The sequence below is a fragment of the Danio rerio genome, chromosome 24 (genome assembly GCF_049306965.1).
Source record: "Danio rerio strain Tuebingen ecotype United States chromosome 24, GRCz12tu, whole genome shotgun sequence".
NCBI lineage: Eukaryota > Metazoa > Chordata > Actinopteri > Cypriniformes > Danionidae > Danio > Danio rerio.
In genome coordinates this window covers 23,530,984-23,545,221 of record NC_133199.1, presented here as the reverse complement: position 1 = coordinate 23,545,221, position 14,238 = coordinate 23,530,984, and the positions used below count along the sequence as shown (strand labels likewise).

The 14,238-nt window shown below is 39.1% G+C and overlaps 1 protein-coding gene across 1 annotated transcript in view; it reads right to left on the bottom strand.

The window, feature by feature from the left end:
• The window catches only part of LOC556735 (solute carrier organic anion transporter family member 5A1), a 107,381-nt gene that overhangs the window by 25,332 nt on the left and 67,811 nt on the right, over positions 1 to 14,238 (bottom strand). Inside the window, exons 4-5 of the mRNA XM_679609.9 lie at positions 12,306 to 12,520; positions 5,810 to 5,974 (exon numbers count right to left, since the gene is read on the bottom strand). Coding sequence (XP_684701.3) covers positions 5,810 to 5,974; positions 12,306 to 12,520 — 380 coding nt within the window. The remainder of the gene's footprint in view (positions 1 to 5,809; positions 5,975 to 12,305; positions 12,521 to 14,238) is intronic.

Genomic DNA, 14,238 nt, shown 5'->3' with positions numbered 1-14,238 from the left:
CCGACGCGCTCGCTTCGCCAGAGGCGTGTGCGGGGGCGGAGCAGCTCTCGTAGGCGGGCGCCTTCGGCGAGGAGCAGGTATGAATGGCACGGCGGGCGGAGCGGGCTACGGCCTGCCGATAAGACATCACCCACCAACTGCTCTCTCACCGCCTTGAATTCCTGGGTGAATTCACAGACGGTGTCGCCGAACATGGCTTGGGATATGGGAAAGTCAAGAAAGCGGACTTTGTCGACTTCGCGCATATCAGCCAGGGGTGGCGCTCCTGGATCACTAATGTGGACATCGTCCTCCCCAACGCACACGCAGCGGACTCAGTAGTCCGAAGAGCTAAGTCGGCGGCGGTGCGAAGCTCGTAAGCCTGGGTTGGACCCACCCTCGTGCAGCTCGGCCAGCGCCTGCGCTAGGTAGCGCTGGTAGGTGGCTATCGCATGCAAGGCGGAAGCAGCCTGGCCCGCAGCTATGTAAGCTCTAGCTCCGAGGGAGGTAGATAACTTACAGGCTTTGGATGGGAGACGAGGCGGACCCCGCCAAGAAGAGGCGCCGCGCGGATTTACCGCCATCGCGCACTCAACCTGAGGAATCGCCACATACCCCCTGGCTGTTCCACCGTCAAGAGTGGTTAGGGTGGAGGGACACGCAGCACGAGCAGAAAAAAGTGCTTTACAAGACCGCGTGAGCCTACTGTGCACCTCCGGGAAGAAGGGAACGCCCCTCTAGTCGGTCCGGCCGCGGAGCTGGGGGATAAACCATCTCCAACCCACGGCCGAAGCAGCCCGGGAAAGCACGGCTAACATGTCCGTTTCAGGATCCGTAGTGACAGCGCTCACCAGCCCGAAGGGGGCGAGCGGGTCTAGATATCATCGGACAATGAAAGCCCACCCTCCGACGCCGCGGTGGACGTCTGGTCTCCGGTGTCATCGGGCGTAAGGGCTACCATCTGTTAGACGGATCGCTTCCCCCGCCCGAAGCTTGGATGGAGCGCTTAGAGGAGCGGGAGGTCCGCGGGCCCATGGGCGACGGATTATCTCTCGCTGAGACCCTCAGATCTGCCCGAGTGCCCGCTGCAGAGCAGGGGACAACTGGGGTGGTTCGCCCTTTTGCAAAGGCTAGCCGCGATCTTTACTGCGCAACAGTCATGGCATCGCAATGACGACATGAACTGTCCGCGAGCAGCGCATTAACATGCTGGACCCCCCAGACATGCAACGCAGTGCTCGTGCCCATCATCCGAGGACAGGAAACCACCGCATCCAGAAACGCACAGTCGGAGCGCCGTCCTGAAAAGGACGTGCTGCACGACTGTGTTGCTCTCTCTGTGAAGTTTGCAACTTTATACGCACCGCTCTGGAGGACCGGACCCAAAGAACGCCAGGCAAGGGAGAAACCCAGCTCGACCGTCTGCCGCTGCGTGTACACACTCTGGACCGGGAGAATGCTCTCGTTCGCTCAGAATCGCTGGTCACAGCAGGAGGAACCCTCATCGACTCGATCAGAAAGTCTCTGAAGCGAAAAGGATAGCGTCTGCTGGCGCCAGGTGAGCTTATATACTCAGTTGATTGCTTATGCCGCTCACCTGCGCAGGCTTGCGCTGCCAATTCATTCTTAATTGGCCCGTTCAATACTCTTTCAGACGAGTAGCTTCTGAACCGAACCTCCCAATGCGTGGATTTTACAATCAAATCCACTTATAGTGCTGGAGTTCCCCCCGAAGGGGAACTGCAGTTAAAGTCAGTCTTTTGTCAGACGGCTCACCGGTCAAGTTTACAGTCGAGCTAAAAAAATCAAGGTGAAAGTCATCATAGGTTGCATAGAAAAGATCCATCTCCCAGCCCGATTTTGAGAATAGATTAATGCCAATATTTTTTTTATTAATCGCAGAATAAAAGTCTCGTGTTAACGCAGCACGTTAACGGCAATAACGGCCCACCACTAATATATATGATTATATATATATATATATATATATATATATATATATATATATATATATATATATATATATATATATATATACATATATATATATACACGCATACATACACTATTACCGTCATGTACTTTATTAGTTAACCTACTATGTTAGGTGTGCAAACCAACGTGACACAGTAGCTACGTTTTCATCCACCTTTTTTTATATGCATTTTGGATATGCGTGTAAAAAAACAGTTGATGGAAACGCCATGATGTGCATACATTTTGAAAATGCGCATAAGTGAGTAGTATAAACTTTTTATTTCATGAGAAAAGATGTGCATAAACTGCGAGGGAAACACTTTTACAAAACAAATTCAAGTATGCACATAAAAAAAATGATTTTGTTATTAATTGATCATATGATGATAAAAATATGTGTAAATGGACAAACCAGCAGGTTGAGCACACTGTAAAACATCTGAAATGTTTCGGTCATTTTAAAATGCCTTACCATTTAAATAGTAGTTTTATTATATTATTAATGACCTCCAGAATCAAGAGCGCCTGTGCTCCGTGTATAACAATTTGAAATGCCACAGTGCATTCACTGCGTGTCAGGACTGCCTTCTGAGGTGCAAGTCATTTTTTTAATGAAAAAAAAGATTGACACAGCTTCTCCTACTGCAGCAAATTCAACTTTTACTGTTGATATTTGGCACCAGTTAATCAGGAAGTGACTATTTTTTTGCTTTGACTCTTAGAATGGAAGCGCTGCTTTATTCGCACAATTTTTATGCAATAATCCTTTTTTTTTTCAGCGATAACCAAGTTTATTCGTATTTTTGGATGAAAACATAGTTAGTGACAATGACAAAAATCATAAAAACAAAGCTTCTTTATTTTGGTTTCTTGTCAAGACAAGATCTAAAACAGATTTAAAACAGTAGAATTAAGCCAAAGGAAGGTTGTATAACTCCTTATTTTTATCCACAATCTTAGTTTCTCTTAGATTTCACTCCCCAGAGTATCTGACATATACCTCATTCAGCACATGTGTTAGGGCTTCCCCTAAAGTAATACACCTAAAACTTAGAACTTGTCAGTGGCAGGGAAGCGTTTTCTCTCATTAACTGCACGAAAGAGTTAAACGAAAACATTAATCAATTTTACGCACACCATAATACCAGTCATACATGTATAGCACAAATAATGTCCTGTTGATCACGTCCTGTTGATCACGTCCAGTGGCTATCATCCTTGAACTAATTCCCATCATTGTAACCTGCTTGCTGTTCTGTCTGTCCCGTTGCTCCATTTAGATGTTTCTCACTTTTTCTTTTGCAATCTGAAGCGCGTCAAACGCACAAAATACCCGATTTGCACCACAGGATGCCATCTTTGCATTGAGTTCACGTTTAAATCACCAGCACTTCATCCACATCTGCTTACTGCACAGGCTGCAAAACAATTCAGCCCCCCTTCTGTGTAATGTAATGATTGTGAGGCGCAGGTGAAGGCTGATTTATACTTCTGCGTCAAACGCCGGCGTATGCTACGGCGCTGACGCATAGCCCTTCGCCGTGGCCGTCGCTGACGTGCCCCTCTCAAAAATTGTAACTACACGTCGCAACGACGTGTAGCGCAAACTCTGTGATTGGTCGGCTTGGTAGCGCTGACTAGTCTGGGCGGGACAGAGAGCCGTGCGAATGGCGCGAGCTGGACGCGAGCTCAATGGAGCGATTGTTTACAAGTGTGAAGTCCCGTGAAGGAGCTCCTGATGAAAAGTTTTGTTTTGTGTTTACCTCATAGTTAAAGTTGTTGCACGTCCGCTGGTTCCTGCCTCAAACTGAGCGAGTTTGAGACACTTGTACATCCAGGAAGTGTTCAGGAAAGGCAAAACAGCAGAGAAGAAACTCGACACAGAGGAACATTTAAGCCTGGTTTATACTTCTGCGTCAAGTGACCGGCGCAACTCACGGCGCAGACATCGCGCGCAGCTGTGCATTTATACTTCTGCGCGCTGTCTCCGTTGGTCTGCATTAACACTTCCGAAACGCTAGTGGGCAGTGAGGTGTAAATGTTCCTCTGTGTCGAGTTTCTTCGCTTCTTTTTGCTATTCTAAACACTTCCTGGATGTACAAGTGACTCAAACTCGCTCATTTTGAGGCAGGAACCGGCAGACGTGCAACAACTTTAACCATGAGGTAAACAAAGAACAAAACTTTCCATCCGGAGCTTCACGGGACTCCACACTTGTAAACAATCGCTCGCGCCATTCGCGCAGGCTTTCGGTCCCGCCCAGACTCGTCGGCGCTAGCAAGCCGACCAATCACAGAGCTTGCGCTACGCGTTGTTGCGACGTGTAGTTACAATTTTTGAGAGGTGCACGTCAGTGACGGCGATGGCCACGGCGAAGGGCTATGCGTCAGCGCCGTAGCCTACGCCGGTGTTTGACGCAGAAGTATAAATCAGCCTTTACACCTCACTGCCCAATAGCGTTTTGGAAGTGTTAATGCAGACCGACAGAGACAGCGCGCAGAAGTATAAATGCACAGCTACGCTCGTTGCATGCGCCGTGGGTCACGCCGGTCACTTGACGCAGAAGTATAAACCAGGCTTGAGACGTCATTTTACGAAAGAGACTCAAATACATCACGTCATGTAAAACAAATTGCAAACTGAAATAATGTAATTTGATTATATGGTTTGAAATGGGATGTTTCATGAAGTTACTTAAATTTTTTTGCGATTATTTTGTGTTTAATTGAGAATTATGCAGGATCGCAAAAATGTTCTACTTTTTGTTGATTTTGCATTTGATTCAGCGATTGTGAAATTGAGAAAAACAATGAAGTACCAGGTGAGCTACTGAGCATGTTTGCAACACAAGAAAAGCCATTCATATGTAAATAAATATAAGGAGGAAATCCTAAAATATCTACCATGTGCTACAGTTGAAGTGTTTCAATGTGAAAGGAATTGTGCAAAGAACTATCTGGAAATGGGTCTTTATTATTTGATAATCTGTCTGCAATTATAATTTATGATTTTAGCTAAATATCTAAATAAATTGTAATAATGGTCTGTTTTTTTGTGTCAAACAACACACACTAAAAAGCAAAGGCACAACAATTTGATTGGCCCCTAGTGACTGGCTGCAATACTGGTGATTAACCCTGTCCCCTCCATCTACACCAATTGGACATGAGCCAAATGAATAACAAAAACAGTATAATAAGAAAAATTATGTACTTTTTTATTTTACAGTTTATCATATTTCTCAATAAGCTTTGGCACAGAGTTGGTTGGAATTTCAATTTAGTTTAGTTTTTTTATTTTAATACTTTAGTAAATAATACTATAAGAATACAGTAAATAAACTGGATCAAAGTGCAATGACCCCGTGCTGAATCAAGCTCTCATCTCAGTCCTGGTGGGCTGTGATTAAGGATCCTGGCCAGTTTCCCGTTACCTTATGAGAGAGCATCTGCGCTGAGATATTCAGACATATGTGAAGCTCAATAATTATCCAGAGTTTAAGATGGAGGACAAGATGTTATTGAGGGTTTATTTAACATAAATGCATCAGATATTGATCTTACGGCTTCTAGAGATCCAATAACACACTATTTGGTTAGACATCTTTATATAGAAGCAAATCAAACATGCCTTAACAAAATAAGCAGGCACAGCTGTGAAAAGGCATATCACACATACTTTCACAAGTCATTTATAACATGTTGTATAACGTGACGAACACAGTGTGAATCATGTACCATGTGTGATAACACAAGATGGGAAATTCACATATATAGAAGTGTTAAGGTGATAAAAATGGAATATAGAACAAGATGTTTAATTATTTCTATTATGAAATGTGATAATCAAGTACCTGTGTATATGCTGGCATTGGAGGCAGGGATTCCAAACTGCGACTCGATGAATTTGGGGATGAAGGTGATGAAGGCAGTGACAATGGCGCTCTCGGCAGTGTAGGACAGACTCACGAACAGGAAGGTCATGTTGCTGAGGATTCTTATTGCAGCCTTGGGGAGATCTGGCCAATAAAACAGAAACAAACCTATAAGCTCATATACACTAGCTATGGATTATCTTGAGATTTAATAAAAACTCAAAATGATAAATGATAAAAGATATAAAGACTTAAATACATAGCAATACTAAACAATAGACTTAAATTTTTTAAATTTGACTATAGATTACATTTAAATAATTTGTAATTAAATGATTAATTTCATGTGACTTTTGGGTGATAACTAAGAAAAACATGCCAGGGAACATCATGAAACTAGAATCAAATTTACTTCTGATGTTCTTTACTCAGAAATATAAAACCTAATTTAATGAAATTACGATATGAGTATTCCAACTTTAACCAAACAGCTTCACAGGACTGTAGTTCTTTCTCTCATTACATTTGTCAAAGGCTAGTTTTTTGTCAGAATTTATATATTTCTTTGATTTAAATCATAATTACAGTTAAAGTCAGAATAATTGGCCCTCTTGAATTATTAGCCCCCCTGTATATTTGTTCCCCCAATTTCTGCTGAACGAAAATATTTTTTTTCAACAGATTTTTTAACATATCTTTTATCTTTGCAATAATGTCAGTACATAATGTTTTTCTAGATATTTATCAAGATACTAGTATTCCTATTAAAGGGCAATTTAAAGGTTTAACTAGATTAATTAGGCAATTTAGGGTAATTACGCAAATTATTGTATAATGATGGTTTGTACTGTAGACAATCGAAAAAAAAAATAGTTTAAGGGGGCTAATAATATTGACCTTGAACTGGTATTGAAAAAAGTAAATCTGCTTTCATTCTAGCTAAAATAAAACAAATAAGACTTTTTCTAGAAGAAAAATATTGATCCTCCGCACACAGGCATGCACTGCTGAATACACGCACATCTGAGCTCCAGGCAGTCAGCGGGTGCTTTGAGGACAAAACCCCAGAGAGCAGTGCACATCGGACAGTTCATCAAGGATGTACCACTGTATCACATCTCACTTTAGTTGTTAACCATGAACCATTTATCTTGTCACTATCCAACGACTGTTTAATCTATCAGGTAACGTGTCACAGTGTCAGTACACTGCTTCAATCTTTTGCTTTCACGCTTGTAGTAATGAAAGATACTGTAGATACTGTTGGTTGGTTCTTATTGGTTGTGCACCTTTTTTACCAACCAAGTTTGTCAATGCCATTATAACGACAGAGATCACTCTGCCTATTCATGCCAGAGTCCTGTGGAAAAGGTGATGGACACGTGGTAAATTGTGGGTAACTTTATTTATTTATGATTTGGTTATGGGTAAAACAACCACCGCCACCTGTGACTGAGGCCATTGTCCATCACAATATTTCACATTAGACATCGTACAATGATAAATTGGTCTACATCGCCTAACCCTAGAATACATACTTTTTTTTTTTTAAAGCATACCCTTTCTTAAAAATAAAAAAAATGAAAAAGGTTTTAAAGGTTTTAAGAACTATAATAAACTAAATGCATGTACAACAGTCTGACCAGGTCAGCGTCCTCAGTAGTAAATACATGGAGAACTTTTAAACAAATGTTTTTGTTTTTTTAAATTCAATTCAACTAATCTTTATTTCTATAGCGATTTTACAATGTAGATTGTGTCAAAGCAGCTTCACATAGAAAATTATAGTAAACTAAAACATTGTCAGTCCAGTTTTCCAATTTTATTGTTATTATTTTAAGGGAAAATAGTTAAACCATTATGATAAATAGAGTTAAAAATTACATTTTTAAATATTTTTTTTTATTGAGATACATTGTTGGTGATTGGATAGATGGTAGCTATACATGAACAAAGGAAAATTAAGACCTGTTTACAAAAGTTAAGACCTACAACCCAATATTTCAGTAAATTAAAGACTTTTTAAGGCCTAAAATTTAGTTTTTGAGATTTATGACATTAAGACACTTTAAGATCCCGCGGATACCCTGTATGACACTCATAATTAACAAGATAAAAATACAGTATACATGGCATGCTTATGGTCACAGAAATGAGCCGCTTTCTATGACCCATCAGCTCTAAAAGCATTCATAATCCATACTAGCAGATGTTTGCGGTTCTAATAAGGTAAGGCCAGCTAAACCTAAACATGGTGTCTCCTCAACTCTTCTGGATTCACTAGCTAATCCCTTTAATCCTATTGGTTTTATCCAAGTGCTTCATCATGGCCAACAAAGGCAACTCTTAATTAGCAGGTTATCGCTGCTGCACGGTTTCCATGGTGATCAGCTATAATCAAACTTTAATTTGCAGCCGCATCTTGAACTCTTATCCCTCAGAGCCTCTTTGGGACAGACAGGAGTCAGTACAAAGCAATCAGATTAAATGCTTCACCAAGCAATGAATAATACAGCTTGTCTTGTATCCACATAAAAGTCTGAGAAACTACTCTACCCCATTGTAAGCCTAGTAGAACAGTATGTTGAAAGCCTAGTTATGCGAACACATGCGGGCCGAGAGGAATGGAAGTAGGTTACAGTGGGTTTATAGAACAAGGCTTGTCTGGGTTGTAGTCACTTGTATGCATTTGTCAAAGCAGGACAAAAGTCTCTCCGGGCAAATAATAATTGGCAACAGTTTAGATACAGAAGAGTTGCGATAAGAAAAGTTTAAAAGTTTGGGCTTGTTTTTTTTTTTTTGAATATGTGTTTAAAAGTTTATTTTTCTCACAAAAGCTGGATTTATTTAAATAAATAAATACACTAAAACGTGTGATTTTGTACATTTTAAAATATGATTTATTCTTTTGATGACAAAGCTACATTTTCAGCTTCAATACTCCAGTCTGCAGTGTGCCTTCAAAAAACCCTTGTAATACGTTTATTAGGTGCAAAATAAATTTTTCTTACTGTCAGGGCTGAAAACAGTTAAGCTCCTTAAAAACAGATGAAAACAGTTAAACTCCTTAAATTTGTGATGCATTTTTTTAGAATTCTGTAATAAATTTAGTTTGTGCTACAAAAATATTCGTCTGTACCATTTTGGTTTTTGAGATAATAAAATAATATTTGTAGGTCACGTAGCCCCAATGTTGTGTAATAATTTAAAATCTATTTCCTTCACCTTATTAGCTAGTAAGGGTGAATTTGAAATTAGGATCGTGTCAGGTGGCCTATGGACAAAGTTGGGTGTAACGTGTTACAAAGTAACAAGCTTCTGTATTCTGATTACATTTTGAGGAATGCAGTAATGTAACAAATTACATTTTCAAGAGTTCACACTTAGCTGATGATCAATAAGCGTAATTGTCATGCTGTCCCAGGAGAGAGCCCTGAGCTCGTAATATCCTCGAGCCCGGGGTTCCCTCTCATTAGAAGGGCAAGAGGGGTGTTCGAGCTCAGGTAGGTCTCGAGAACTCCCCTGCTTGTCAGTGTGTGGGAAGTGTATACTCAGGTTTATCTTAAATGTTAATTTGAATTAGTCGATTAGCGAACATGGGGAGAACATGCAAACTCCGCACAGAAATGGCGACCAGCCCAGAAAGAGGCTGGACCAGCTACGTTCTTGCTGTGTGGAGACAGTGCTAGCCACTGGGCCGCAGTCCTGCTCTATTGGAAAAAAAGGGGGAAAGTAGGGGTGGAAGGGGGGAAACTTCAAAATGAAGATAACTTGAGTGAAAAGCTCTGGTTATTTATAATGCGTCCGTAATTATCTGATTGGGCAGATTACGGATCTAATGTGGTGCCAGCCATGTTGATCATAAGCACGTGATCCTCTCGAAATTAGTTAAACTGCACTTGAATTTGTGTAATTTGATTACAGTCACTAAAGTCAATGTAATTGTGTTACTTACATTATAAATATAGTTATTAGAATAAAAAATACTTCTTTTAAATCACGTTTTCCGTTGCAATGTCAGTTAATAATTACTTTGATTTCATTGAGCGTAAAAACTAAAATATTGCTGTGAAATGCAGTCTATGTCCAGTCTCTTAAGAACTTTCAACTGTTTTTAACTTAAGCAGCAACTTGTTCAAGCACTTGAACAGAAAGCATGCTATGACAAAACTCGTAACCAAGGAGAACAAAAACACGGCGGCCCAAAATTAGATTTTTATGCTTGATTGGGGCAGTTCACACATCCCATCTTTTGCACACTCGCATTTCTTAGGCACACCAGTTTAAACCAAGTATCACGTGGACAAAAACTGTCCGATCAGCTATATACTTTGTAAGGAGTATACACATTTTGGTAGACTAATTACCTTTGACAAACACAGAACACCCAAACACAGCAGTGCTTGTCAATACTATGGATGTTAGTGGTTACAGGTATCCAGTTTTCTTCATGGCTTCTTTTGAAGAAAAAAAAAAAAAAAAATATATATATATATATATATATATATATATATAAATAAATAAAAAGACAAAACGGGTTTGGAACAAGTGAATGATGAGAGAATTTTGAGAGTGTTTTGAGAATGAGAGACTCTTTAAGTCTTTTGAATACGTCAAGCTGATGTGATCAACCAAGTGTCATGTTTTTCAGTAAATATTAAATTACTGAAAGAGATGCAGTTTATTTTGTATTTTTATAGGTATATTTTATTTGTTTTAAAAGTAACTTTGAAGTAATTAGTAATTTGATTACTTTTAACATTAAGTAATTAGTAATTTAATGAGATTACAATTTTCCAGTAGTAATCATTAATTTGTAATCTATTACGGTTTAAAAGTAACTTACCCTTTGGTAACACTGCCCATGGGTAACATTTCATATGTAATATTTTAATAACAGAACTGCACCAATAGAACATTTACCAGGACAAACCAACACAAATGAAGCACAAACAAACAATGTTATTTTGGATACATTTGGAGCATGTGATTGGGTTGATGGTGTCATTTCAATGTTTAGTATTTTAATAACAGAAACAGCACAAAAAGATCTTTCACCAACACAAACAGCACAATACAAAGCACAAAAGAACAATTGGGGTGAATTTGAAACGTGGGGGAGCTGAATGACCTACAAATAATTTTAATATCTAAAAAAAACAAAACAGCACAAACAAATATTTTTGCAGCACAAAACTAACACTAACGAATGAGATTATGGTGCCAATGTTTTGTGTTGGGTGGGCGGCTTCAAGGAGGCAAGACTTCCTGAAGTCATTACCAATCTTTGTTATGACAGTTTGATGCATTGTACAAAAAAAAAAAAAAAAAAACTTTATACTTTATATTTGTTTATTTAAAGCTCACCAATCTTAACTTTATTTCCATTTATCCACATTTACATCTACTCCCAATAGTGTCTTTATTACTTACAGTTTATTTAGAATGTGACTTCAATTATTATTATTTTTAAAATGCATCTTTTAATAAGCCATTTTAATTTAGAAGGCAGAAATCAGTTTCTATCACTTTAAATAACATTTTCCCACTACACTCTCGCATTCTAGCGTCGGGAATATGTTTAGAACTGTTGAAAATTAAAAGGTGATAATGTTGTAATAATGTTCATCACTTCATTAAAGAGCTTAATGCATCATCAAAAGCAATAGGTAAAAATGATGTATTGCTTATATATGCCTAATGATTTTCAAAGTGGCAGTTTAAAGTATTCATTAGAGTTCAACTGGAAAGAAAAAAGTAATGAGGATGGACAGATGGATGGCTTGAATGTGTGTATATTAACAGCAAATTTCACTTGACTTCAAACCATTCCTTTAAGTTTCAGAAACAGCTTCCCAGCAGTAGTGTAACTGTGGGTTTGTTAAAGTGGTTATAAAGTGGTTTGTTAAAGTAAAGTGGACTCTTAATAGTGATGAGGATGGCGGAATTGTCACTAAGGCTCTTCCCATTTGAATAATGAAAAAACAACTTCAGCTTTCTTACACGCTCTTTATTTATAACTTTTTAAGCTTTATCATCAATCTACAATTCCACATCAGCAGCATCACTTGAAAATCTCCTGACAGTGGTGGTCAGCAGCACTGTTTAATTAAATAAGCCTAATGGTTAAATATCTCAGCTGATAAGTGGAAAATTGCAAACCTTGTCTCTGTTTAGGACACTAAACCCCAAGAGTACAATCTTTATAATAACTGCTCTGTAAGATGCTTTGAACAAAAGCATCAGCTAAATGATAATTCACTGCCTTACATCACGCAATCCACCCAAAATGAGTGGGCAAAAAAGAATTTTCACTGGACAAAGGCCTCTCAATATGATGACTGAAGCTCTAATCTCTGCTAATCTCATGTTTCTCAGAATGTGTTGAGGACAAAAATAGATAACACTTCAATATGTATATGCAAGCTTCCTGTCGCGTGCATCATCACATGACCTCTATCACACACACACGCACCTTTGATGTCTCTCCCAAAGCCCATGGAGGAAGCCACAGTCTGGCCTTTGCTGTTGGATTTCTCTTTCAGGACATCATCGTCATCATTGGATGCACTGTCCGCCGCATGCTTTTTCTTCTTCTTCTTGTGACGTGGGGGCAATTTTTTGGGGAATGTGAACATGGGAAAGATGACCAACAGCATGGCGAAAGCACACAGAAGGAAACCACTCCACCTATAAGTACAGTGTTATGCGTTAATAATAATTACTCTTTCATTTTTTTTCAAAAGATTGAGGTTAGATTAAAAAAAAGGTGCTATTTTAGTTATTGCTTCATAGGTTGGAATGAAGCTACACATGCTCTAATGCTCTTCACACTTTGATCAACCCTGGATTATCACCATTTTAAATACCACTTTTAACTCTGGGTAAAAGAACATTTGACACTTCTAAAACTAAAAGCAGTATTAACTAAAATTATTATTTATTAATTATTAATTAAATTATTTTTATCTGAGTTATGAACTGCTGCTTTGGAGCAGGGTTAATGTTTTTTGCACCACTGATCCGCGTTGCAATGTGCAGTGTGAAATGATGTACAGTTAAAGGGGCCATACAAGGTAAACTGAATTTACCTAGGAGTTTACCTTAGAGTTCAGTATTTCAAAATGGCATACCGTGAGTTTTCTTGTTCTTCCATGTGTGTTTTTAATGCAGCAATAGACACATGTATGTTTGTAATGAGGCAGCAAACACATGTACACTGTTGAAAAAGTGTTTAATGCATATTTATGCATCGAGTCATATCACTCTGCTCTAACTATGATTTTTTTCTGGAGTTAAATAAAATTTCTGCCTCAGATATGTTAAAACCACAAAATACAACTATAAATACTAGGGGTGTGACAAGATCTTGTGAGACCTCACTGAAGTGAAAAGTTGTCTGATGAGATGTGATGTTATGATGGAGTGTGAGGTTGAATTTAGCACTGAAGATTGAAGACAGGATTGGATTTGAACTGCAAATCAAGTGCTCTGCACCAGGCCTGGCGCTACGGGGGGGGGGGGGGGGTGGGGGGGGGGGGCAAAGGGTGGCATTGCCCCCTCAGAAAGAGTTTGTGCCCCCCCAGTTTTCATAAGGGATTGTTCACTCAAACTAAAAATTCTTTCTGTCATTAATTATTAACACTCCCGTCGTTCCAACCTTCAGAACACACATTTAAATATTTTAAAATATATGACATAGCAATTGAATTATGAAAATGGTGAGATTAAAGCTAGTCCTATAGTCCAGAGATCCGGTCCCCGCGTCAGGTCTGGTGCGCCCGTAAATAGCCTTTAAAACGAGCACATGGCGATGGAGGCGCACTCAACTCACAAGGGAGAAAAGTGGGTGACATGATAGGAGCAGCTTAATTCATTACATGTTTTGGTTAACTAATTATTTAAACACAACTCTCTTGAGCTCTAAAAGGAAAAACACATAAGAAATTTACTGTTAAATTAATTTTAGCAGAGACGCAACTGCCAGTCATTTATTAGTTATTCGGGAAGATCATGTAGCCTAATAAAAATGTTTTAATAAAAATAAATAGTTTACTGCACAGTCCCACATTAGGCTAAACTATAAATAATATTTTAATTTAGTTATTAATATTATTACAATTAAGCTAAAATTGACAAAACGCAGAACCCTTGAAAGTTCGCTTTCATTTTGCTAAAAAGCGCACTTTTACAGTTGTGTAGAGAAACATCCCATTATGCAGCAGCAGTCAAGGTATAACACATAATAAATGCCTTTTGGGTTTAAAGATGATCGGCCTGCGAAGTCAAGTTTGCAGTGTTATAAATGGAATAGGCATAGTGCTTAAGTGGATTTACCGCGGATCAACCGAGAAACCTCGTGCGCTGCAGGTAGGCTGAATGAAATCTTTTAAAGATATGTAATTTAG